Source organism: Enhydra lutris, unplaced genomic scaffold (genome assembly GCF_002288905.1).
Source record: "Enhydra lutris kenyoni isolate GAN:26980312 unplaced genomic scaffold, ASM228890v2 scaffoldscaffold1, whole genome shotgun sequence".
In the NCBI taxonomy this organism is placed as follows: Eukaryota; Metazoa; Chordata; class Mammalia; order Carnivora; family Mustelidae; genus Enhydra; species Enhydra lutris.
Window position 1 is genome coordinate 17,598,663 of NW_019154085.1, and position 26,203 is coordinate 17,624,865.

General features: G+C 39.6%; 1 protein-coding gene across 1 annotated transcript in view; it reads right to left on the reverse strand.

The window, feature by feature from the left end:
• LOC111141970 (INO80 complex subunit D) overlaps window positions 1-17,806 on the reverse strand; it is a 41,773-nt gene extending 23,967 nt beyond the window's left edge. Inside the window, exons 1-4 of the mRNA XM_022494863.1 lie at window positions 17,660-17,806; window positions 17,308-17,554; window positions 11,584-12,335; window positions 4,170-4,278 (exon numbers count right to left, since the gene is read on the reverse strand). Coding sequence (XP_022350571.1) covers window positions 4,170-4,278; window positions 11,584-12,335; window positions 17,308-17,525 — 1,079 coding nt within the window. The 5' untranslated portion in view covers window positions 17,526-17,554; window positions 17,660-17,806. The remainder of the gene's footprint in view (window positions 1-4,169; window positions 4,279-11,583; window positions 12,336-17,307; window positions 17,555-17,659) is intronic.
• Between the last annotated feature and the right edge of the window lie 8,397 nt (window positions 17,807-26,203).

The following is a 26,203-nucleotide window of genomic DNA, read 5'->3' on the forward strand; positions in this document are numbered from 1 at the left end:
TTAAAATGAAGGCAAAATAAAGACTTTTCCAGGCATAAAAGCTAGAAGAATTCACTACCAGAAGAGTGACACTACAAGAAATGTTAAAGTGAACCATTCACACAGAAAGAAAATGACATCATACGGAAATATGGAACTAGTCAAAGAAGAACGAACCCGAGAAATTGTAAATATATGGGTGAAATACAAAAGAGTATTTTTCTTTTAAATCCCCTTAAAAGACAATTAACTGCTTAAATACAACAGCAATGCATTACGGGGATTGTAACACACGTAGAGGTGAATGTACAGCACCAAATGTCTATGGTAGGAAACAAGGAAGATCCCAGGTTTATGCTATCCCCTCAAAAACTTGAAAAAGACAAACAAATGCAACCAAAACAAAGAAGGAAATAATAGAGATAAGAACAGAAAGTGATGAAATAAAGCTGAAAGAGAATCAATGAAACTAAAAGCTGGTTCTTAAAAAAGACCAATGAAAAAGAATAGAAAATGAACAAAGAGACATACACATTCGTGCCAAGGGTTCCAATGCAAGATCAACAGTGTTTTCAATAGCGCTGATTCAAGAGAAGATCCACATGGGAAAAAATTATCCTTAGCACCACACCTCACATTATATACAAATTATACAAAAAAAATTTCTACAAAGATTATCAGTAAAACAATAAAGCTTCCAGAAGATAGTATTAGAGAATAGCTTCATGACTGTGAAGCTGTGGGGTAAGCAATGATTTCTTAAATGGGTCACAAATACATTACCCATAAAGAAAAAGACCAATAAATTGTACTCATTAAAATTAAGAACTGGGGTCGCCTGGGTGGCTCCACTGGTTAAGCGTCTGACTCCTGGTTTTGGTTCAGGTCATGATCTCATGGGTCATGGGATGGAGCCCTGCATCAGGCTCAGCGCAGAGTCAGCTCCAAGATTCTCTCTCTCTGTCCCTGTCCACACTCGTGTGCGCCCTCTCTCTAATAATAAATAAATCTGGGTTCCTGAGTGACTCAGTTGGTTAAGCGTCTGCCTTTGGCTCAGGTCATGATCCCAGCCAGGGTCCTGGGATCGAGTCCCTTGTTGGGCACCCTGCTCAGTGGGGAGACTGCTTCTCCCTCTGCTTCAGCCCGCCCCCATGCTAGTGCACCCTCCCTCTCCTCTCAAATAAATAAAATCTTTAAAAATAAATAAATAAAAATAAATCTCAAAAAATTTAAGAACTATTCTCTATCAAAGACACAATTAGGAATATGAAAAGGTAAGCACCTACTAAAAGTAATTACTATTCATAATATACTTAAGATACCAACTTATTTCTGCTCTTGAGATAGAAATAAGAGCCTGCGAGATCTCCTTCGGTACATGCATCTACAGCTAAACTAAGTAAGCAAGAAATCTTTCCCAAAACAAGGCCAGGGGTACCTGGATGGCTCAGTCAGTAGAACATGTGACTCTTGAACTCTGGGTCATGAATTCAGGTCCTTTGCTGGGCATAAAGCATACTTGGGGGGAAAAAAAGCCAAACTTTCTCCCTAAAATTTCTTCAAGCATAATCCTGGTTTAGCAAGAAAATTCATGAAAAGCACAGGTTTGGGGGGAAGCAGGTGGGCAGGTGGCAGAGAATGGTGATCAGACTGCTATCAGTTTTTCTTCCGAAAACTGGATGAACTCCTGGAGGAATTTTATTTTATTATGTTTAAAAGATTTTATGTATTTATTTGAGAGGGAGAGAAAGAATAAGTGAGAGGACAAGAGCAGGAAGAGAGAGAAGGAGACTCCCCCTCGCTGAGCAGGGAGCCCAACAAGGGACTCGATCCCATAACCCTGGCATCATGACCTGAGCCAAAGAAAGACGCCTAACCAACTGAGCCACCCAGGCCCCCCTCACGGAGGAATTTTAAATGGTAAAACCTTCTGAGAAATTTTAAATGGCAAAAACTTCTTGAAGATATAATGGACAGGCTAGATGGGGCCCATTTTCTATAGCTGTCCATTTTTGGCTACACTTCAGCACAAGGTAAAATAAAAGACAGGTAGCTTCAACAAGAAACTGAAACGTGTTCCACGGGTGGTTTTGATACAAGACAAAAGGTTCCCATGACAGGGGCACAGTGGCGGACACAGACATGGAGGCACAGACAAGGAAAGGATCGGGAACCAACTCAATCCACGTTTCACCCAAGGGAAACAATATGGCGTGCCCCGTGCCTAGCACGTGAGAGTTCAACGAGAATACACTGAACGAGTGAATAAACCAATGAATAAATGAAGGGGAAAGACTAAAGTGACAGTAGGACAAGAAGGAAAGATAGCCGTGTGAAGAGAGACAAATATCCTGACGGAAAAGAAAAGCCAGGAAAAGTGCATCGTGGTAAGGCAAAGAGCAAGTCAGTTGGCAGAAGCAACCAAGAAAGCAAAACGCTACAGGGAGGAAGGAAAATGAAATGGTTGAAATCTTCTGAAAGTCTGCAGGAAGAGAGGACAGAAACAGAAACTACATCGCTCCTAATAAGAGCAAACCCAGCCCATACCGACGTTCGGGTCACCTGAGAATTCCAAGGGGAATCTTCGCTACCATTCACATTCATTTCCTAGGTGCCAGGTACTGTGCTAAGCTAAGCTATGTTTCCTCAGTTACAGCCATTTGTAGAATTAACTCAAAATATCCCAAATCAAGCTGAGCTGACACGAACCACCACCTGAGGAAGCATGACTGATCGTATCTGTAACTGTGAGAGTGTTAAGTTCAACTGTCCTTTATCTGAAAAAAAGAATTATGTTAATGGTAAGGACACAGTCTTGACTGATACATAAAATGGAACCTTGGAGAGGGAAGAAAACGGCAGCATTCTCCAATCCTATCTAGGAGAAAGGGGAGGCCGGGCCACCTGACCATTAGTAAATCCAACTAACTCTTCTTCCAGGCCCTAATGAGCTCCCCATGTAGTTTTGCTTAGTGAACATTTGTACTATTTAATGATTATTTCTGACGATAAACTGGCATTTTGGTGTCTACATTAGTCTCTAGAGAATCAGTTCTCTGAGCCTCATCAGCTCTGGGTGTAATAACGAATCATATTTTAAGCCTAGAAACCAAAACACCGGGCTCTAGAGAATTTATGTCCATACAACGATACTGTGAAAGTCTAGGAGTCGGCCTGGGGCAGATAGCCGGTCTCCCCTCTATCTTGCCTAACATCTATTCAAACCACAATAAAACAACAACAACAACAAAAAAAACCAAACAAACAAAAAAACAAAAACAAACAAAAAGAAAACCCGAGCTGAGTCTGAAGGCCATCTTTTGGCTCCACAGACAGGGATCTATCTCGGAATGGCCCCACTGTACTAAGTGAATCCTAGGACAGTTCCCTGAAACAGAAAGGGCTTTCTCACCGTCACGGAAGGGGTTGTGTATTCATTGATCCACAGCTTTCAGATAAGGCAGATACCAAGCACCTCTAATGACACGATCTTGAAAACCATTTGGCACATTAGAAATACTCAGCGCTTAAGAAATGATTAAAGAGGGCGCCTGGGTGGCTCAGTGGGTTAAGCCTCTGCCTTCGGCTCAGGTCATGATCTCAGGGTCCTGGAATTGAGTCCCACATCGGGCTCTCTGCTTGGCAGGGAGCCTGCTTCCTCCTCTCTCTCTGCCTACTTGTGATCTCTGTCTGTCAAATAAATAAATAAAATCTTAAAAAAAAAAAAAAAAGAAATGATTAAAGAATGGCTCAATCTTGTAGAAGACAGAGCTGAAGTAAACTGTTCTAGCCACTGTAGGGATCATGCCAAAGAAGATCAAGGGAAGTCAGGCCACAGGACTCAAGTAGCCCTGGGGCCACAAGCCAGTTCCTGAGACTGCCTGGCCCTTGGGCTCCTCTTCTGTAAAATGAAAGGATGGGACTAGGTATCTCAAAGGTCCCTTTCCATTCTAAATTCTATTCCAATCGGTTCCTTCAGTGATAAATGGGAAAAGTACAGAAACAAAGTTACCAAGAAAACTGAAAAGTAGCTTTCCTCAACAATATAGTACATTTCTCCCCAAGTGGAATCTGTTTTACCTCCATTACAATAAAACTAGATCCAATGAGATAAAAGAATTAGCATATAGAGTAAAACATCAGGCTACTACAGGCGTAACTGGAGAATAAAAACAAAAAGGAAAACTTACGTATGTCTCTCATATCTGAGGGTTTCTCGGATGGACCATGCCACCTGGTACGGCGAGGCCTGCTCTGAGTCCTCTGGTTCCTCTCCGCTCTCTTCTGACCAGTCCAACCCTGGGACATATGAGAAGATATTGCAAGTTAGAAAAAAATGCATTTTTATTTAAAATTTAGGAAAAAAGCTACCCAAAATGTATAACCCAAAACCTACAGCGCATACTACCACTGTATGAATAAATGCCTCCCTATTCTGACAAAGATATTAATAATGATGTGTGACATAGACTCAGGTTTAAAAAAATGACTGTAACAAAAAAAGCTGTATTGCAAGGATGAACTTCTTTGTCAGACACTTCACAGATGGAGGAGAAACATAAGCAGAGAGTTCAAGTCTTTCCTCCCACCAAAATATCATACATTAAACATTACACGTAAAGTCAGAAAAACTATAGAACAAGGGTAATGTATGTGCAGATAAGAAAGAAGTTGAAATATACTGGGAGATTCACGCTACACTTCCACAAAGGAGGGCCCTAGGATAAACTGCCAAAGGCAGACACTTCATCCATCCCCTTTCCTGACACCTCCAGAGGAAAAGGACTCCATCCACCAGGCAGGGACATGCCCCGGCTCTTGCCCTCTGCAGGAAGAGGGAAGGGTAAGAGGTCAATATTCTATTTCTACTGTGGCCTGGGCTTTCTCTGAATTCTTTTAAACAAGAGCTGTCACATTTTGTGGCATTTTGAAAAACAAGTTTAGAGGGGAAAACAGAGAAATATAGGATGAACAATGCTTACTTATTTTGTTAGATGCTACTAATTCTAACGATTGGATAATTATTAGCTTCCAACATACAGGTTTTACCTTCTTGGAAGTTTTTTATCTTGAAAAGGCCTCAATAAGTACCGATGTTGCACAGTCTAACATGCGTAACTTTAATATACTGATACCGCTACTACACTTGAACGAGATACCTTGAGAACTAGTAATCAGTCTTCCTTCTTGAGACCCTCAAAAATCAAAAAACCATCTTCATTAGACAGTTATGTTAGAAGGGACCTCACAGGTTGGTTCTATAATTTAAATGAGTCTACATGTGCCAAATAGGGAAATTAAGAAAAGGGGAATCGAAATGCAAATTATAAATGCTTAAAATTAAGTAACACATTGCCACTGGCATAAAGAAACCTCAAATCTAGTTCTAAGATGACTATCCAAATGTTAGGTCACCTTAAAAAGTAAGTTTCTCAAAAAAAAAGTTACTTTCTCGTAAATAATTAGTGGTAAAAAAAAAAAAGTAAACAAGTAATCAGAATAGCATTAGCTTCAGGACAGGATATTGAAAGGCGAAGTCTTTCAAACACAAAGTGACACCTAAGGTATCTTTTAAAATTAGGATATGAATTATTTTTTATCATTTTTGTGTAATTAATAATAATTTCTACTAAGTCACCTCTATCTTCTCGGAAAAAGTCAAGATCTAAGTTGTAAAAACTAAGATGGAAGTATTTCTTTTGTGAAATTAACTGTCCAATAAAGCAAACCTTTGATCTTGGCTTCATTATCACTAGTTTTAATATAACTAACTGAGATAACCAGTGCAGATAAAACTGTAAAACCTGGTTACAAGACTGCATTTTTCTTCAAGTATTCTTTGCTGACATGAAGGCAGACTACACTTGGTCATAACAGTGCATTACAATTTCTGGCTTCTCCAGAGTAACCTTTGTTTTGAAAACTTAGGACCCTAATATGCTTGAATTAAAAAAATTAAAAATAAAAGGGGGGCTGCCTTCAACTTAGGTCATGATCCCAAGGTCCTGGGTTGGAGCCCTGTGTGGGACACCCTGCTGCTCCCTCTCCCTATGACTCTTCTCCCTGCACATGCTCTCACTTGCTCTTTCTCGCTCTCTGTCTCAAATGAATAAATAGAAATTATTAAAAAAAAAAAAAAAGACAATACGTTTTCTATAAGTTTTCATTCTGTTCAAAATGACAAAAACCAAACCAACAAAAGTTTGTTTCAAAAGCTAAAAATATTACCAGCATCCATAAATACACAAAAGTATAAATACTTAATAGATGACATGGGTACATTGTAGACTAAGAGGCAAACATTTGGGAAGAAATAAAGTTAGATTTTGCCCCAAAACTAGTACCCAATGAATTCTAAATAGAGGACTATAATGTAAATAATCAAACAATAAAAGAACTAAAAGAAAATATGGGTAAACTGGGGCGCCTGGGTGGCTCAGTGGGTTCAGCTCAGGTCATGATCTCAGGGTCCTGGGATCGAGCCCCACATAAGGCTCTCTGCTCAGCAGGGAGCCTGCTTCCTCCTCTCTCTCTGCCTGCCTCTCCACCTGCTTGTGATCTCTCTCTCTGTCAAATAAATAAATAAATTCTTAAAAAAAAAAAAAAAAAATGGGTAAATGTATTTCATTGGAGCCCAAACAAGTAAGAAACAAAATAAAGCAAAACAAAAGTCTGATTCAAAAGGAAAAAATTCTAAAAAAACAGAACGTATAAACACTTTTAAATCAAATTCCAGAATCATTATCATAGATATTTAAAAGCAAATAACAGGGGCGCCTGGGTGGCTCAGTGGGTTAAAGCCTCTGCCTTCGGCTCAGGTCGTAATCCCAGGGTCCTGGGATCAAGCCCCACATCAGGCTCCCTACTCAGCGGGGAGCCTGCTTCCTCCTCTCTCTCTGCCTGCCTCTCTGCCTACTTGTGATCTCTGTCTGTCAAATAAATAAATAAACAAAATCTTTAAAAAAAAAAAAAAAGCAAATCTAACAGGGACCCCTGGGTGGCTCAGTTGGTTAAGCGGCTGCCTTGGGCTCGGGTCATGATCCCAGAGTCCTGGGATCGAGTCCCGTATCAGGCTCCTTGCTTGGTGGGGAGCCTGCTTCTCTCTCTGTCTCTGCCTGCCACTCTGTCTGCCTGTGCTTGCTCTCTCTCTCTCTCTGACAAATAAATAAATATAAATAAATAAATAAAAGCAAATAACAAATAGGAGGAGAGGCTTTGCAACAAACATGAAGTATGTATAAAAAGATCTTACCAAATCAATTTAAAAAAAGAAGCCCTTCAATAGAAATGAGTGAAAAAAACTCAAAATAAACAAAAAATACAAATGTCCAAAAAAGCATTATCAACACATATTCAAAGCTACATTACTAATTCAAAACAGCAATTTTCACTTAAAGAATGGCCCATAAATCCCCAGGGGTCCCAAAAACCCTCTTAGGGAGTTCCTTAGGTCAACGCTATCCTCAAAATAAGACGACATCATTTGCTTTTTTCACTGTGTTGGCATTTACACTGATGGTTTAAAAAAAAAAAGGGGGAGGGCGTTGGGTGGCTCAGTGGGTTAAGCCTCTGCCTTCGGCTCAGGTCATGATCTCAGGGTCCCTGGATCGAGCCCCGAATCAGGTTCTCTGCTCAGCGGGGAGCCTGCTTCCCCCCCCCCACCCTGCCTGCCTCTCTGCCTACTTGGGATCTCTGTCAAAATAAATAAATAAAATCTTAAAAAATAAAGAAACAAAGAAACAACACAGCAGGTAAACCTGCTGGTACCTCAATATGAATCAGGGCGGTAGCACCAAACGACACAAGCAGTCACTCTGTTTCACACCATGACGTGCAGTTACACGAATAAATAATAAGTAAGTAAGTTTTAATATTATCCTTAGGGCACCTGGGTGGCTCAGTCACTTAAGCCTCTGCCTTCAGCTCGGGTCAGGAGCCCACGGTCCTGGGATGCAGCCCCGCACTTTGGTGGGGAGCCTGCTTCTCCCTCTGCCTGCCGCTTGCCCTGCTTTGCTTTCTCTCCCTCTCTCTGACAAATAAATAAAATCTTAAAAAAAAAAAAAAAAAAGAATATCCTTGAAAATCTTGGTGTATTAAAGACTATTTTATTAAATCTTAGTTCTTGACAACACATCCTCACAGCAGTCTTTGTAACCCCGTGTGAAGTCAGAAGGCCCCCATGCTGCACCCCGAAGGTGTATGGTGGTTGTCTTGAAGGAAAGCACTGGCGGCACTGGTGTAACTGTGACCTCAACTAGCTGTTTTTCCCATTCAACATCATTTTTATTTGAAAGAGCGACTGACAAGCGCTGGTTATTAAGACTTGGATTTTTCTAAAATGAACACAGCGAAACTGTCACTTCAAGGAAAACAATGGACAGGATTTGCTGCCAAAATTCAGATTTTCACTTGAACGCTTGATTTTTGTTTTTTGAAAACTTGGAAGTCATCACTGAGTCTATGACAACTTTCTCACAGAGTTTTCCGATGAGACTGCTGACAGTATTAACGAACGTGATTCTGTTCTGTTTTTGAGTAGGCTTCACACCTAGCATGTAGCCCAGCCCAGGGCTTGAACTCACAACCCTGAGATCAAGACCTAAGCTGGGATCAAGAGTTGGATGTTTAACTGATGAAGCCACCCAGGGGTCCCACGAATGCGGTTTTTAAAATTTTGTATAATTAAGTATGTCCACATTTGGAACATGTGCTTAACTAGGTAAACCAATATTTTCCAAATTACCAGTGTATGGTATTACAAAATCATGCGTGGGTAAAAAGACCCATTCAAAGTGCAAAGCAGATCAATGGATTTTAATGTAATGGCTTGCAAAATTCCTTGACATGGTTTCAGATTTCACAACTGATCTTTAAGAAACTACCATTTGTCATATTTTGGCGTAGGATCAAATAAGAATATCCACAATTATTTTTAAAAAGCTAGTAAAATATTCTTCCCTTTTCCAACTACAACGTGTAAGCCATATTTTCACATATTAATCAAAACCACAAATCACGACAGATTGAATGCTGAAGCAGACAGGAGAATCTAGCTGTCTTCCAGCAAATCACACATTTTTTTAAGATTTACAAAACAAGGGGCGCCTGGGTGGCTCAGCTGTTGAGCTCTGCCAGGGTCATGGGATCAAGCCCCGTATCAGCTCCCTGCTCAGTAGGAAGCCTGCTTCTCCCTCTCCCCCTGCTTGTCTTCCCTCTCTAGCTGGGTCTCTCTCTGTCAAATAAATAAATAAAATTAAAAAAAAAAAAAAAAGATTTACAAAACAATGTAAAATAATGATGCTCTTCTCATTATATTTCTTTTCAGAAGACATAGCTATTTCACAAAAAGAACATGTTACCATGTTTAAAAATGCATTAACATTTAAAAAATTTCTCAGTTATAACTTCTAATTCAGTACATATCAACAAATGTAACTCACATACACAAAGGCTCTATGGTGTCCTCAATCATGTTTAGGTGTAAAGGGATTCTAAGGCCAAAACTTTGAGAAGCACTGATCTAAGGTATGCAAATTAAAGCTAATTTTCTATCATATTTGCAAAGGCACAATAATAACCAATATCCAGTACTGTGTAAAGATGTAGAGAAACTGTCATGCTTATACCCTGCTGAAAGAAGGGTACTGTGACAAAACAGCTGAGGGAAAATTTGACAACATGTATCAAAAAGCTTTTAAAAAAATGCAAAAGCTTGGAATAGCAATTCTGCTTCTAAGAATCTGAAGGAAAAATTAAAGATGTGACAGTAATTCTTTTACTATGAGGCTATACAGCTACAACACTTTATAATAACATAAACTGGAAACAACCTAAATTAGAGAAAGAATTCAGCTGTGACAAATTACACTGTGTATGAGAAATCACTACCTTCACAATACATCATGAAAAATTTTAAAACAGGTTATAAAACGTATGTATAGCAGGAACCCAATTTTACAGATATGAAATATACTAAGGCATTAACAAACGGGTATTAATAAGATTTGGGTGTTTTACTTCTTTTCCTCTATACCTTTTCTCTAAGTTTTATTAGTTGTTTTAATTATCAAAAGTCACACATGGTTTAATAACAGGTGAAACAATATAAAACTCTAATATCAGAAGAGCTGCCATCCCCATCTCCATAAAAGCACATCCAGTCTAATTCTGTCTTCCCCTTGATAGTCAGTGTTAACAGCCTGGTCGTGTATAACCACTCACGCTTTAGAGACCTGTGCTTACACCCAACAGGCAAACATCTATCTGTCCATATGCCTGATCGATAGATAACACTGATGTCCCTTGTTTTTTTATTTTATTTTTTTTAAGATTTTATTTATTTATTTGACAGAGAGAGAGATCACAAGGAGGCAGAGAGGCAGGGAGAGAAGCGGCGGGGGGCGGGGGGGAGCAGGCTCCCTGCTGAGCAGAGAGCCCCATGCAGGGCTTGATCCCAGGACCCTGAGACCATGATCTGAGCAGAAGGCAGAGGCTTAACCCACTGAGCCACCCAGGAACCCCTTTTCACTTTTATTTTTATAAAAATGGGGTAATACAATACCTATGGATTTTTTTCTCCTTGGTAATATAACATGCGCACATCTACTTATATTGTTTGAGGATTTTTAAATACCACCAGCAATGCTACAATAAACATATCCTTACATTCTGGTATTTTCTTCACCCATAGGAATAGAGTCCCAAAAGTGAGTCTGTTGGCTATATACACTCTTAATTAGTAAATAATGTCACATTACTCACCAGGAATGTAGACGCTTCCTCAACACTGGATATAATTTTTGCCATTCTGATATTAATTGTTAGTCTAATTTGCATTTCCACACCTGCTATGGGGATTGAGGTTTTCATTGGTTTACTGACCATTTATATTTCTTCTTCCTCTATTCCCATCCTTTTCCTATTTTTCTATTACTATCATGTCATGCAAATGATTTTTCCTAAAGTTAGAATCGTAGTTTACACCATAATTAAAGGTTGAAATAATCAAACACAAAACAATCAAACTATCAATAAGAAAATATAAAATACCTGGATAAACCTGGGATCAGACAGATTTTCTTGAGTAAGAAAATTCAGAAGCAATGAAGGAAAGACATTTCACTACATTAAAGTTTTACCTGTATTTTTTCACTTTTAAATCATGAATAGGTATTGCTTTGGGAAATTTTTTTTTTACAAGTTTTTTTTTTTTTTAAACTGTCAGCAGGTATTAATGATATCATTATTCCAAAGTCCTAAGATAAGACATGTCGAAAAGTTCATCAGACACAGGTGCTGAGCTCACAGGGGCAGAGAACCACACAACTGCCTTTTAATACTGATGGTGCTACCACTAACTTAGAAACTGTGACTGAGGTTCCAAATTTCCCAACTCCTACTTCCATATCCTGTCCACCAAGGATCATCCTCTCCCCCACAGCGTATTGCCTTTATGATGGCCTCCCCAAACACAGTCCTTCCCAGGACCATGGGGTCTCAGGGTCCCTCCAGCCCCGTGACATACACGGCAGTTCTCAACACAGAGCCTCCTGTGGAAGGGGAGGCACCTTCCGTGCATGCAATCAGGGAAACGAGAGAACTCACCTAAATGGGGAAACAGATCAGTGTCCAACTGATGTTTCTGGGTGCACAGTTTCACCAGTCTCTGCAGGCGACTTATACAGGAGAAGTGTGGCGAGAAGGCTGTGGCTTTCATGAGGACCCGGTCAGTCCTGGGTGGGTCCGCAGCGGGAGCCCTACTGGATGGCAGGAGGGGCAGTGGCCTCTTGTGGGACAACTGCCTTGCTTGTGCTATAGTGTGCGTGGTGGGGGCCACTCCCTGCATTGGTAGGCTGGTGTTCGGAGGTGGAGGTGACTTGCAGACTAAACCCTGCGGTGGCGGTGGCGCTGGAGGTTTCAAAGAAGTGGATAAAGGTGACAGGTGGGAGTGCTGCTGCGGGGGCTGCTGCTGTGAAGGCGCAGGAGGGGGACTAAAGTGCTCTTGTCGGACTTTCAAAATCTCGGTCTCTCTCTGGCGCTGCCGATTCTGGGCCAACTTGCTCTGCAACTTCTTTCTCACAGTTGCCCCTTTCTTTAGGTCGTCATCTTCCTCGTTGAAAGCGAATGGGTCTTCCAACTCGGTTTCCAGGTAATGGAGAGGGACCCTAGCCCCGGGTGGAGAGAGGGACATGCCATCCAGTCCATTGGGCATCTTCAAGGCCAACGGGGGCACCGTCAGGCTAAAGGCCATGGTATCCATCTGGTGCCTGACCTTCACCTCATCTATAGGATCATTCTTTTTCTTCCTCTCTTTTTTCGGGATAAAGCCAAGTACCTGCAAGTGGCTGTTGCAGTACCTTTAAAAAGATACACACACACAGGGAATTGTTCATGATATCCACTAAGAGAAGTCGAATGTAAAACTACGCAGTACAAAATGTAAATCCTACCTAATATATTAAACAGGCATGACTAGAGGAACTTTTGGCACTCATGGATTTAATACCAACCACCTGCACTACTCTCAAGCACGCCTCCATGTCTGCAATTTTCCTGAAGCAAATAGGGGAGTTGTGTGTGTGCAGAGGCCGCCCAACAGAAGCCAGTCGGGCAAATACTGAGCGGCCCTGGATAACCATCCAGCTGTGGCTTCTCACTCTGCTTTGTGACTTTGTATGCGCAGCACAAAATAACTCATCAAGTCTAAAGGATCTCTAAAAACTCTTGTTATGGGGAGGGGGAAAAATATGTACATATATATATATTTATACGTATATATACTATATATATATATATATACACACACACATATATATTCCAATGTCATTCAAGTATTTGCAGATTCCCAACGATCTTATGACATAACCCCTAAAAATATCAAGTGTCTACACTATATTCTACACACACAGACAAACTGAGAGAGAGAGAGAGAGAGAATAAAGAAGGGAAGGAGATGGTAAAATAATAAAACTAGTTAGAGGCATTATAGATGAAATGAGTTCCTTAGTAGCCAGAGAAGTACATGTTTTCTACCTGCAGCAGGTACTAAAATAATGCCCTTTATACAGATGAGGAAGCTAAACTTGATAAAAATTAAATAACTTGCCCCAAACCCCCATCTGGAAACTGACAGAGCTGAGACTCAAAGGAAGAATCAAAGCCCAGAAGACTCTCCCTAGTCTTCAGCAATGAGGTTACTTTTGTAATGTCAATGGTATTTTCAAAATACTAAAAAGGACAGAATCTTCTACTTAATAAGAAGGCAGAATGCATGTTGTTCCCATAAACCACACTGAAAACCTAAGGAGGCTTTTAACCGGTAGAAAAGTAGTGTTTCCCAGACTGGTACTCTTTACACAGTTCAGAAGGTCAGCAAGTATGCCGTAAAAAGACTAGTCCACACTTAAATAAATTCGGAAAATGCTGGCTTCAACAGAATTAGTAATTTTGTTGTTTGCTTCTGCTGAACAACTTCTCAAAGCATTTTGTATGATAATGTGCATTATGCTTCAAGGTGGCAATATACCTGTCTGGCAGTGTTTCCCAAACTTATTTGAAAATGCCATCTATTTTTATTGTAGTGCACCTGTGATATCTCTACAGAACAGGGTTTGCGGGAAAATGGCAATGAAGTAATTAATGTCAATCCTCAAACTCACTGGGCTGTATCAGACAAATTTTTAAATATTTGTTCAAAATACATATTCACCAAGGAATCAAGAGACACATGGTTTTGTTGGTTTATCTTAGAAATCAATCTCTCAGAAACACGCCTCAATTTTAATAGGACTATTAAGAAAAAGCTTTCAGGGCAGTCAGGAAAATCTGTACCACGTGTGTGTGCACATGCCTGCACATACACACATAACAGGTTGGGGTTAGGTCTCAGATAGACCTTAAAACAGAATAGATTTATAAAGCTGTAGCCAACAAGGAAAAAAGGTTTCAAGGGGTAACTGCATGATTTTTGTTGTTTTTTCAAGTCATTTTTAAATTAACAAAAGGATTAGTAGAGGAGAAATGAGATGGGATTAAACTTGGAAATGGAATTTTTCTGCTCATTACACGTGGGCAGCCCCCACGGGAAACGGTGCTTCCTCCGTGCCACCGCCGGTCACCGGGCAGAGACCTGCAGGTCCAGCCCTCCTTCCACCTCACCCTGGACTCCCGCTCCAGCTGCGCTCTCAGCACTACCACCACCGAGCCTGAGCTGGTAGAACACTTCCTCCTCTAGAAGGGAAGAGCTTTCACAGCTAGAATTACAAGAGCTTCCTTCATTATGATCAGCATTTAAAAGAAGTACGCAGGGTGTACTGGGTGGCTCAGCCGGTTAAGTGTCTTCAACTCAGGTTACGATCCCAGGGTCCTGAGATCACACCCCATGTCTGGCTCCCTACTCAGCGGGGAGTCTGCTTCTCCCTCTGCCCTGCTCATGCTTTCTCTCTCTCTCTCTCTCTCTCTCTCTCAAATAAATAAATAAAATCTTAAAAAAAAAAAAAAAGAAAGAAAGAAAGAAAGAAATGCCCTTTAAAAAAAAAGATACGCAAATATGACTGAATAACTACACAGGGGAGTGACTGCTAATGGGTTCTTCCGAAGGGATGAAAGTGCTATAAATCAGACTGTGATGATAGTTGTACAACCCTGTAAATATACTAAAAAATACTGAATGGACACTTCAAATGAGTGAATTGTATCAGATGTGAATGATATCTTAATTTAACCGTCTAGGAAAATAGTAAACATACAAGAAACAAAAAACTTCTTGACAAATAACACTATTAAAAGTATATAAAATTATAGCAAACATATTTAAAGTATTATGTAAAATAACCAATTTAATATAACCACTTATCTCTCTGAGAAACCAAGGCCACAGCAATAAGCCTTAGCTTCCTACCGTACAAGTACATTAGAAAATGAACTTTACTTTTTTAATTATACCAGTACTCCTACTAAACATAACACGATTCTACTCCAAAGAGGCAGAATCCCATAAGTTAGCATTTTTAATACATACCAGAAGTTAGACATCAGATACTAAGAAGCTTCCTTTAGCTGACCACCAAAATTAGACAATTTTATCAACTAAAAGTCCTTGGGAAATGTTTTCTAAAATAATACATAAAACCATCTCATATTCCTAAGTGTCCGAAGAGTAACTGCATTAACAATAATGAAGGCTTATTTTCAAAAGAATATCACCTTTTTCTACGTTATGTCATACAGTGTAGTTATTAACTATCAATATTTACACACATGCTAGACCTCATAGCAATTCAACCTGGATTTCTTGAGGCAACATAAGAACATTACCTCCTACTGATGTCTACTTTAATCTATTTCCTAACAACCCTACAAATAATAAAAATATTAATACCATTTGCATTGGTTTGAACCAATTTTTTTTTTTTTAATTTATGTAACTTAGTACTTCAGGGTAGTTTCTCTCAACATAGCCACACAAAAGTCCTTCCCCTTCTTTTCTTGTTCTAAAAAGAGGAAATTACTTTGAATAGCAAGGTGAAGACCTATGATTCAGAGAATTAATATTGTGGAGAAATTCAGAGCAACTCTTATTTTACTTCTCCCTGCTAGCTAGTAAGATAGTACTTGCTTCTGCTAAAACGAAAAAAAAAAAACCAAGGTGGACAATTGCAAAGGTGGTAAACTAAATTTAAGACAAAATTAAATTTTTGTCTTAAAAATTTAATGTCTGGCTGGCTCAGCAGGAGGAGACTGGGACTGTTGATCTCAGGGTCATGAATTTGAGCCCCGCATTGGGTGTAGAGATTACTTAAATAAGTAACTTTACAAAAAAAAAAAAAAAGACAGATGTGTTATATTATAGATGTGTTTACAGTGGAGCCTGGAGTAAAAAATGAATCCAAGTTCATCAATTCTTCAAGTTAAAAAAGGCCAGGGCTGGGGCGCCTGGGTGGCTCAGTGGGTTAAGCCTCTGCCTTCAGCCCAGGTCATGACCTCAGGGTCCTAGGATTGAGCCCCACATCAGGCTCTCTGCTCGGTGGGGAGCCTGCTTCCCCCTCTCTCTCTGCCTGCCTGCCTACCTGTGATCTCTGTCAAATAAATAAAATCTTAAAAAAAAAAAAAAAAAGGCCAGGACTAAGAAATGGACAGGTTAAGTCAGCTAGAAGCAGCTAGACAGGTATGTTTAGCCAGGTACAGTGGTCCCTTTCTCATCGGAGATTAAAATTTTATTCCTTGCCTCACTGAGCAGCTGCTTCTAACTTTCAGGCACTGTAATGTGAAGCTTTAAGTGCTCATTAGAAATTCCAAGGGAGTATTCCCAAATCACCACATGATGCTATCTATACTCATTTTGGTGGGAGCTCTATGAACACAAATTATTTATTTATTTCACTGTAAAAGTGAAAAACTGCTCACCATGACATATACAAAACATGACCTCTTTTCGACCAATTTATGCAGGTGACATCTGCTTACGCATAGGAACAAGGACCAAGGTTGTACATACATATTTGAGAGATAAAGGTAAAACGTTCCCATTTTCTACCTAAAGATAACAGTATTGGAAACTTTTGGGAAAGTAATTGTGCATCTGTCTGTAATATCCTACAATGACCCACATGGTTTCTGGAGAACTGAAGAAAAAGAAATGAAAAAAGAGATTATACATGAATTTTCTTGAGACTATGAAAGATAAGTATCATAAGACTCTCTAAAAACATCTCCATGTTTTTTAATTCAGCCTAGTAAAAATTCATAATCCTAGTGATAAAGCCTATTCTTACTATGAACATACCATTTCTCAATTATGTTAAACATACTTTATATGGAACTTTTTTAACCAAAAGAGGCAAGATTACAGAGCAATGCCAAATACTGTTTCGAAGTCTGATAGAACGTACATCATCTTAGTAATTCAAGTAATCATTTTTCTGAATAATTCTTTTTCAGTAAGTACACACCCTTTGCTACCTTTCAAGCACAGATTAAAAAATTCCAAAATCATTACCATTAATTGTAACACCTAAGTAGTTCCTGTAATTTCTGTTGTGTAAGCAGATTTCTATCGTAATCAGGAACTACTTTTTATAAGACTGCAAACCAAAGCAACGATTTTGAGGGGAAAAATTCTTTTCAAGTCTATTAAATCAATAATTTAAAAACAAAAAAACACACTCAAACTTACTTTTCAAATAACTCTTCAAGTTCTCTACTCCATTTTCTAGAATGTTTCAATTCCCCCCATTAAAAAAAAAAAAAAAGAGAGAGAGAGAGAGACAAAAAAGGACAATTCCAAGCCTATGGATGAAATCAAAGATGGATTCCCATGATTAGTCTTACCTACGATCCTCTGATTTGGGGATGGGGTTGGTGCAACGTTGGCTGTTATACTTGGCCACATATTCACATTGCTTGAAGGGGGCAGTCTTGTCCTCCAGAACGTGTCTGATACAGAAAGCGTACCCGTTCAGTCGCCGCTGCTTGCACAGTTTGGGGCTATATGAGCACAAGGGCTTATTGTCAACCTCAGAGAAGTGTATATGTTTCCCTTCATACATCACGTGACTCTATTCCTTGTGAACATCAGCTAAAAGACCACCACAAAAAAAGAAACCCAAAGGATAAATCAGAGAGTGTAAGGCACATTTAAGCTGAGAATTTCACTGAGGGACTTCTGGCCCCACAGCCATACCTGATTTTAAATCTTCTGCACCATAGCAATGTTAAGAGAACCCCAAGGATACCACAGTTTGGAATGCTGCAGAATCAAGATGAAGCAGATTGTCTACAAAAATATCAAAAGGCCTAGTTAACAAACAGAAACGAGAAAGGCTTGTTCACCTGGGAAGTGAAATAAATACGAGGATATCACCCTTCCTAACGAGATGGATTCTCCTCGGTAATCCATCATCCCGATATTCAATTAAAATAGTAAGAGACATTATAACGTATCAAGTTACCTCACCCCTCCAAATTGCAGGAAGTAACTTTTACTCTGGGAAAGGTCTGTGAGTACCTCAAAGCAGCGGGCTCTTCCACCAAACCCATGTCGGAAGGCGGCAGGTCTCTGTATTTCATTACTGGCGGCTGAACGCTACCGCTATCTTCGGAACGCACAATCTCTTCACAATACCAATGCAATGAACCTCTAGACCTAAAATGTCCCTCAGAAGTTTGACATTTTTTGAGGTCAGCAAAATATTTGGCCGTTTGCAACAAACGTTTCTATGAAACACCAAAAAGGGGGGGGGCAATCCCTGTTTTAGAAGTCCTTTTCCCCCCTATTATTTACCCACGTCGATCCCACCCAAACTGTAACTTCTTGGGCCCAAAGACTAGTCACCTAACTACGCCTCCGCCACCCAGAGCGAGGCTCTACACCACATGCTGCGTCCAATGACACGAAACAGTTTAGCAATCGGGAGTGAGGAAATGTTTGGAGTTCTGGTAACAAATGGAAGGAAGAAACCGTGTGAGCACCCACTACTTCCCTCTGCACACACAATGGCCAGCAGTAACGTTTACATATTTTAACACCAGACAGTCTACAGTGAAAACTGATTTGTCAAGTCAGGCTACTGGGGGCGCGTGGGATTCAACCCGCTTTCTCCAGAATCTACAAGTCATCCAGATGGGCTGATGGACTAGCTTGAACACATGGCGACAGAAAACTCGAGAACACACTCCTCTTTACAAAGCTGAATATGAAATTCCTTACATCCATAAATGTCAAGACACATGCTTAGAGGAGTCAGAAGACAAGTTTGCCAAAATCTGCCACTTAGTGTTACCTTGAATAAATAATACCACCTCGGTTTTCTCACCTACGAGGGGATAACAGCAACTGTTATCAGGTTGCTCTAAGGTCAAGTGATACAAGGTGCGCAACGCACCAACTACCTTGTCTGGTGCATGGTAAGCACCGAACAAATGAAGTTATTAAAAAATGTTAACCTTATTACTTTCATTCTACCTGTTGGTGATAAAGGTGGAGAATCTGTATTGCTCTTAAGCATTTCACTGCAGCAGAAAAAACTGTGAAGTATTAGCTTAGTTAACAAACCTAATTAGAGATCAATGTAAATAAAAAAATAAGAGCTTTCAGGATGCCTGAGTGGTTCAGTCTGTTAAGTGTCTGCCTTCTGCCCAGGTCATGATCCTAGGGTCGTGGAATCAGTCCTGCAAGGAGCCTGCTTATCCGTCTGCCTGCCACTCCCCCTCTTGTGTTCACTCTCTCTTCCTGACAAATAAATAAAAGCTTTAAAAAAATCAAAAGTAAGAGCTTTCCCTTTTTAGTTTATTAGGATATAAGGAAAAGAAGTTGTATTAAAAATTTAACTGCCGGGGCCCCTGGGTGGCTCAGTGGGTTAAAGCCTCTGCTTTCAGCTCAGGTCATGATCCCAGGGTCCTGGGATCGAGCCCCATATCAGGCTCTCTGCTCAGCAGGGAGCCTGCTTCCCTTTCTCTCTCTGCCTGCCTCTCTGCCTACTTGTGATCTCTGTCTGTCAAATAAATAAATAAAATCTTTAAAAAATTAAAAAAAAAAGACTTATTTCCTGTTATGTTAAGGAAGTACCAAATAATTCGTTTTATTCAGTTGTTTCTTTAAAAAAACAAAACAAAAAACAAACAAAAAACCCTCAGAAATGATGGTTAATTTTACCAAATTCTTTTTCAGCTTCTTGAAAAAAAATCTTTTTTCTCTTTTGTTCTGTTAAAAACATGGCATTTAGTACTTCCCAATACTGATGTATTAATATTTCCTGATAGTTCATCCTGAGAATGTGGTCATTGTGTATTATTCTTTGCTAAATTACATTTGCTAATTTTTAGGATTTTTGTAATTTGAAAATGGTCTAGAGCTTGGGTTTTTTAATGTTTTTTCAGAATTTGGTATCAATGGGGCACCTGGGTGGCTCAGTGGGTTAAAGCCTCTGCCTTCTGCTCAGGTCATGATCCCAGGGTCCTGGGATTGAGCCCCGCATTGGGTTCTCTGCTCAGCAGGGAGCCTGCTTCCTCCTCTGTCTCTGCCTGCCTCTCTGCCTACTTGTGATCTCGGTATGTCAAATAAATGAATAAAAAAAAAAAAAGAAAAAATCTTTAAAAAATAAAAATAAAACAAGAATAAAAAAAAAGAATTTGGTATCAAAATAATATTTCAAAAAATAACTTAGAAAATCCTTTCCCTTTTTCTGTGTTCTGGAAAAAGTGAAAAAGCACTGCAGTTATAATGTTCCTTAGCAGGTTCCTGGGCCTCATAGTGCTTTTTTGTGCACATCAGGTTTTGAAATTACCTGCGCACAATTTAGCAATATGATCACTTTCATTTAATTTTCTAAGTATCTGGGATTCATTCTCATATTCTGTGTGCCTTCACACACAGATTTTTGTGGGTTTTTTTTGTGATATTTGTGTTTTCTCCCTTTGTTCATGATTAGGCTCAACAGGAGTTTATCTGTTTAAAATTGTTACTAACATCTTCAAAAATATAAATGAAGAGCCCAAATCTCTTGGATTTATTAGTACCTCCATGTATATTTTCTAAATTCACCAATTTCTGCCTTTATATCTGCTAATATCTTCTTTCTTTCCGTTTTTTGTGTTTTTTTTTTGTTGTTTTTTTTTTTTTTGGTAACTTCTTGGGCTGAACTACTTTACTATCTCATTCTTTTCTTGGTTAGTAATTTATTTATATTTATGAATTTTCCTCTGAATACTGCTTTAGTCATATCCCAGAGGTACCAACACAGATGTCTGGCTATCAGTACTTTCTAGTTAATCTGGATTTGACTTTTCAATTTTTCATTTGGCCTGAGGGTTATTTAATTTTCTCAGATGGCAAGTTTTATACTTTCTTTTGCTTTAGTTCTAGTTAAGAATAAAGAGCACAATCTGCATATATCTCTGCTTTTTGGATTTGACTGATATTTTCTTTGAGGTCTAAGAGGTATGCTTGAAAAAGAATGTTTCCAGGATATGTTGTTATTCCATGTATCATGCTATTATATTAACCTTTTAAAGTCTTCTGCTACTGGGTCAGCAAACTGGCTTTCAGGACAAATGTGGCCCACTACCTGTTCTTGGAAATAGTTTCATTGGAACACGGTCCTGTTCATTCATTAACATGTTATCTATGGCTGCTTTCCCACCGTAACAGTAGAGCTGAGTACTTGACAAAAGAGACTATATGGTCACGACACCTAAAAAATTCACTAAATAAGTGAATAAATAATAAACTCACTAAAATATTACTTGCTGGAACCTTTTCAGATACCTCTCTTAATGCATTTTTTTTGCTCCAATCTGTCATTTTCTTCTAATAAATGAGTTTATCCATTTTATAATTTTGTATTTGTTTATATGACAAAGAGTTTGTCATAATTTTATCTTTTAAAAATCCTTTTAGCTTTTAATTTTTTATAACATATTTCACTATATAGTCTGTTTTTTGGGAAGATTTAGTCTATGTCCTTTAGATAACATCTCTTTACTCCACACTAAGAAAATTAGTATATAGTTGATCCCTGAACAATGCAGGAATTAAGGTGCACCAACACCCTACATAGTCAAAAATCGAAGTATATCTTTTGACCTTACTTACCTACTAAGAGCCTACTGCTGACCAGCAGCTTCACTGATAATACAACAGTTGATTAATACAAATTTCCCATGTATACATATTATATACTATATTCTTACAATAAAGTAAGCTAAAGAAAATCACAAGGGAAATACATTTACACTACTGTATTTACAGAAAAAAATCCAGTTTGGACCAGCACAGTTCAAACCACGCTGTCCAAGGGTCGGCTGTACTTAGCGTTACTGTTAGTGATCGCATGTTATGAATGATGAGAAAAATTTTCATTTTTATAACCATCTACCCAATCCCCAATTCTGAATTTTTCCTTCTATTTCTACATTACCACAATATTAATATTAGTTCTACATTTAATTTAATGCTAATCACCAATTATTTTAATTCATATTTTTTCAAGATTTTATTTATTTATTTGACACACAGAGAGAGAGAGAGAGAGAGAGAGACCGTTTGCATGCGCACAAGCAGAGGGAAAGGCAGAGGGAGAGGGAGAAGCAGGCTCCCGGCAAAGCAGGGAAAGCCCAATATGGGATTTGATCCCAGGACTTCGGCATCATGACCTGAGCTGAAGGCAGTGACTTAACCGACTGAGTCACCCAGGCGTCCCCAGATTTTGTCTTTAAGGTTTTATGTATTTATTTGACAGAGAGAGAGACAGCAAGAGAGGGAACACAAGCAAGGTGAGTGGGAGAGGGAGAAGCAAGCTTCCTGCTGCGCAAGGAGCCTGATGTGGGGCTTGATCCCAGGACCCCAGGATCATGACCTGAGCCAAAGACAGACACTTGCTTAACAACTGAGCCACCCAGGCACCCCTTAACTCAGTATTCAACTCATCTCTTGATTCAATAGTTTATAATTACCCTCCCTTCTCCTGCCTACCACCCCCAAGTCAACACCTGCAGGGCTGACTTAATGAGCACCAAGCCCTGGCTTTTTTTGGAAATATGTGTCAATTCATATTAAGCTATAGCTTGCCTGGACATAAAATTCTTGGGTCATATTTTTTTCTCTAGTGACTGTGTAGTTTTTTCCACGTTAGAAAAATGGAAAAGTCTTGGGGCGCCTGGGTGGCTCAGTGGTTAAAGCCTTTGCCTTCGGCTCAGGTCATGATCTCAGGATCCTGGGATCGAGCCTCACATCGGACTCTCTGCTCAGCAGGGAGCCTGTCTCCTTCTCCTCCTCTCTCTCTCTCTGCCTGCCTCTCTGCCTACTTGTGATCTGTCAAATAAATAAAAATCTTTAAAAAAAAAAAAAAAGAAAAGAAAAGAAAAATGGAAAAGTCTTTAAGTCCAGCCTCTTTTATTTTATAGGAGGCTTGATTTTTTTTTTCTCCATTTGACCAACAATAGTCTTTACATTGAAAGACTAGAAACCATTCTAAATATCAAGTCTTTTATTGTGGTAAACTCTTACTGTCTTGACAAATTCTTTCTGCATCAATGATCCTATATGTCAGGGATATCAATTATTGGTATGCTAAATTCACTGTGTTTCATATCTATTACTCTCTAGTCTTTCTTAATTTTTACTTTTTTCCATTTTGGATTGCTCAAATCTCTCAAGCTTACCTCCATGATTCCCAGCTAGAGTGTGTATCTGCCGCTTTGAAAGTGACATTCATTTCTATAATGATTAGATTCTTTTATTTTGTAACCTGGTTCCATCAGTTCACTCTTATCTCTTCCTGTTGTCTTATCATTGATTTCTTGAGCTTTTGGGTCTCATCTTTGGTTTAGACTCCTGCCTCAGAGGAGCCAGATCTCACTCCCAACCTCACATGCCACCTCCCACCACTGGGAACTCTGTTCGTAATCTTCACTTGCTGTGCTGTTTCTGAAAATGATTCTCAGCAACACTCTTCCCTTGAAGCTTGACTCAATGCTGAACTCATCTCCCCAAGTCACAGAGGCCCACATGCCACAGATTTCCGGGGGATGATAATGTAGGCTTTATTTCTCTTCAGTTGACCAAGACTGGCCGCTGTATGGCGGCTTGCTGCCAGTTTCTCCTCCACTCTAAACTCCCTGCAAAATTCGTATGACTGCGCAGTCCCTAATTCAGCCCCACCTCTTACCACTCAGGGAGCGCAATGTACACACCAGCTTTGCCACTACACATATGCGGCTTATTGGTTTTGTTCCCATGTGGGTCAGCCACTTGGGAGAAAGCTGCGCCCTCGGGAGTTCATGTTCTCCTGTCATCCTCCTGTCTTGGTTTAATTTCCACTGCACTTACCTGCACTAATTCACATACTCTGGTTGTTAAGATTTCGTTAGTTATCAAAGAATGAGCTGCTTTTCTGTTTCTCATGCTCCTTATTATTTCTAGTTGGTTTAGAGAGAACAAAGATGTCAGTATTCCACCATCATTAACCAGAAATACATTTTAAAATTCTGTATAGTAAAATATATCAAAATAAAACCCAAATTATAAAACAAATGTATTATCTAATTTTTTACAACAAACACATTACTTTTGTAATCTACTTTTTAAAGAATCAATATGCTATTAAAAAAGTTAATAAACTTGACTCAATTTATTTCACTATGTGAAATCCACAAGACTCTAGCTTTCATGGCAAGTGTTTATTAAGCACTTCTGAAAAGCCCGTCATTTTCTCAGAGACTGTGAAAAATTTAATAGCAAAAGACAGAATTTTTAACTAATGTGTTAAAAGTAAATTAATTAAAAACTAATTTTTAGGGCGCCTGGGTGGCTCAGTGGGCTAAGCCTCTGCCTTTGGCTCCGGTCATGATCCCAGAGTCCTGGGATCCAGCCCAGCTCGGGCTCTCTGCTCAGCAGGGAGCCTGCTTCCCCTCCTCTCTCTCTGCCTGCCTCTCTACCTACTTGTGATCTCTATCAAATAAATAAATAAATCTTAAAAAAAAAAACAACAACAACTAATTCTTAACTGTGTGTTAACTGGAATTTAAAAAAAAAAACTTGAATTAAAAAAAAATTAAATTAATTAAAAAACCTGGAATTAAAAAAAAAAAGACATAATTTTCGCCTTTAGAAGATACAGTCCATAAGATGCATTCGAAAGGAAGTGCACAACTGGAGGACCTCACCCCAGCTCAGCACCCAGGCTCCTCTAGTCTCATCAGATCTAAAAGGCTGCCCTCTCCACCCAGAGCAGTGGACATCTTCCCTGTACCCCCAACCTCTGGCCAGCCCAAGGCCAATACTGCAGGACCCAGCTTAGTCATGGCCACAAGCAGATTCCCAAAGGCTACGTTAGTTCCCTGCTCCATGCTTTTCCCCATTTTGGCAATCATCACATTCTACTGTAATTGCCTATTCTTCTGTTGTCTTCCCACATAAAAAAATAAAGGTCCCAGAGGGACAAGCAATTTTCTGTTCATCACTATATCCCAGGGCCTAGCATGGTGCCCAGAAGTTAATAGGTGCTCAACAAATATAGCCATTTACATAAATAGCTTCTGTGACAATAACTCTTAATTCCAGGTGGTCTACCTAAAACAAATGTTACTAGATTCACTCAGGGATCATTAAATAATTTTCTAAAAAATCGCTAAATTGGAACTTCAGATAGTCTATACAATAATTTCTAAGAGCCACAGTCACACAACAAGAGAAAGTATAATTAGAAACTTGAAAGTTTCTGAATATTCCAGTACATCTCATGAACATCAAACAGGTTACCGTATAATGTGGTACCCAATGCCTATTCAGCAAATAATGTGTAAAAAATATACAAGAATGCAGGGCGCCTGGGTGGCTCAGTTGGTTAAGGGATTGCCTTGCTCAGAGCCTGATCCCGCAGCATCCTTCCGACTTCCTGCTCAGACTTCCTGCTCAACGGGAGTCTGCTCATCCCTCTGTCCCACCCCCCCACCCATGTGGGCACACGCTCTCTCTCTCATAAATAAAACTTAAAAATCGGGCGCCTGGGTGGCTCAGTGGGTTAAGCCGCTGCCTTCAGCTCAGGTCATGATCCCAGGGTCCTGGGATCAAGTCCCGCATCGGGCTCTCTGCTCAGCAGGGAGCCTGCTTCCCTTCCTCTCTCTCTGCCTGCCTCTCTGCCTACTTGTGATCTCTGTCTGTCAAATAAATAAATAAAAATCTTTAAAAAAATAAAAAAATTTAAAAAATTAAAAATAAATAAATAAAACTTAAAAATCTTAAGCTAACTCTGTATCAGTCTTTCCATCTTTTGAACAAGCAACACTTCATTTTCAAATCCCCCTTTTAAATGCTCGATTTAGGGGCACCTGGGTGGCTCCGTCAGTCTAGTGACCAACCCCTGATTTTGGCTCAGGTCATGATCTCAGTTAGGGCTGTTAAGACTGAGCCCCGCATCAGGCTCTGTGCTGGGTGTGGAGCCTGTGTAAGATTCTCTTTCCTTGGGGCGCCTGGGTGGCTCAGTGGGTTAAGCCTCTGCCTTTGGCTCGGGCCCTGATCTCAGGGTCCTGAGATCGAGCCCCACATTGGGCTCTCTGCTTGGCGGGGAGCCTGCTTCCCCCCCCCACCTCTCTCTGCCTGCCTGTTATCTCTGTCAGTAAATAAATAAAATATTTTTTTAAAAAAAAGATTCTCTCTCCTTTTCCTTCTGCCCCACCTCTGCTTGTGTTCTCACACTCTTAAAAAAAAAAAAGCTCAATTTAATCTTCA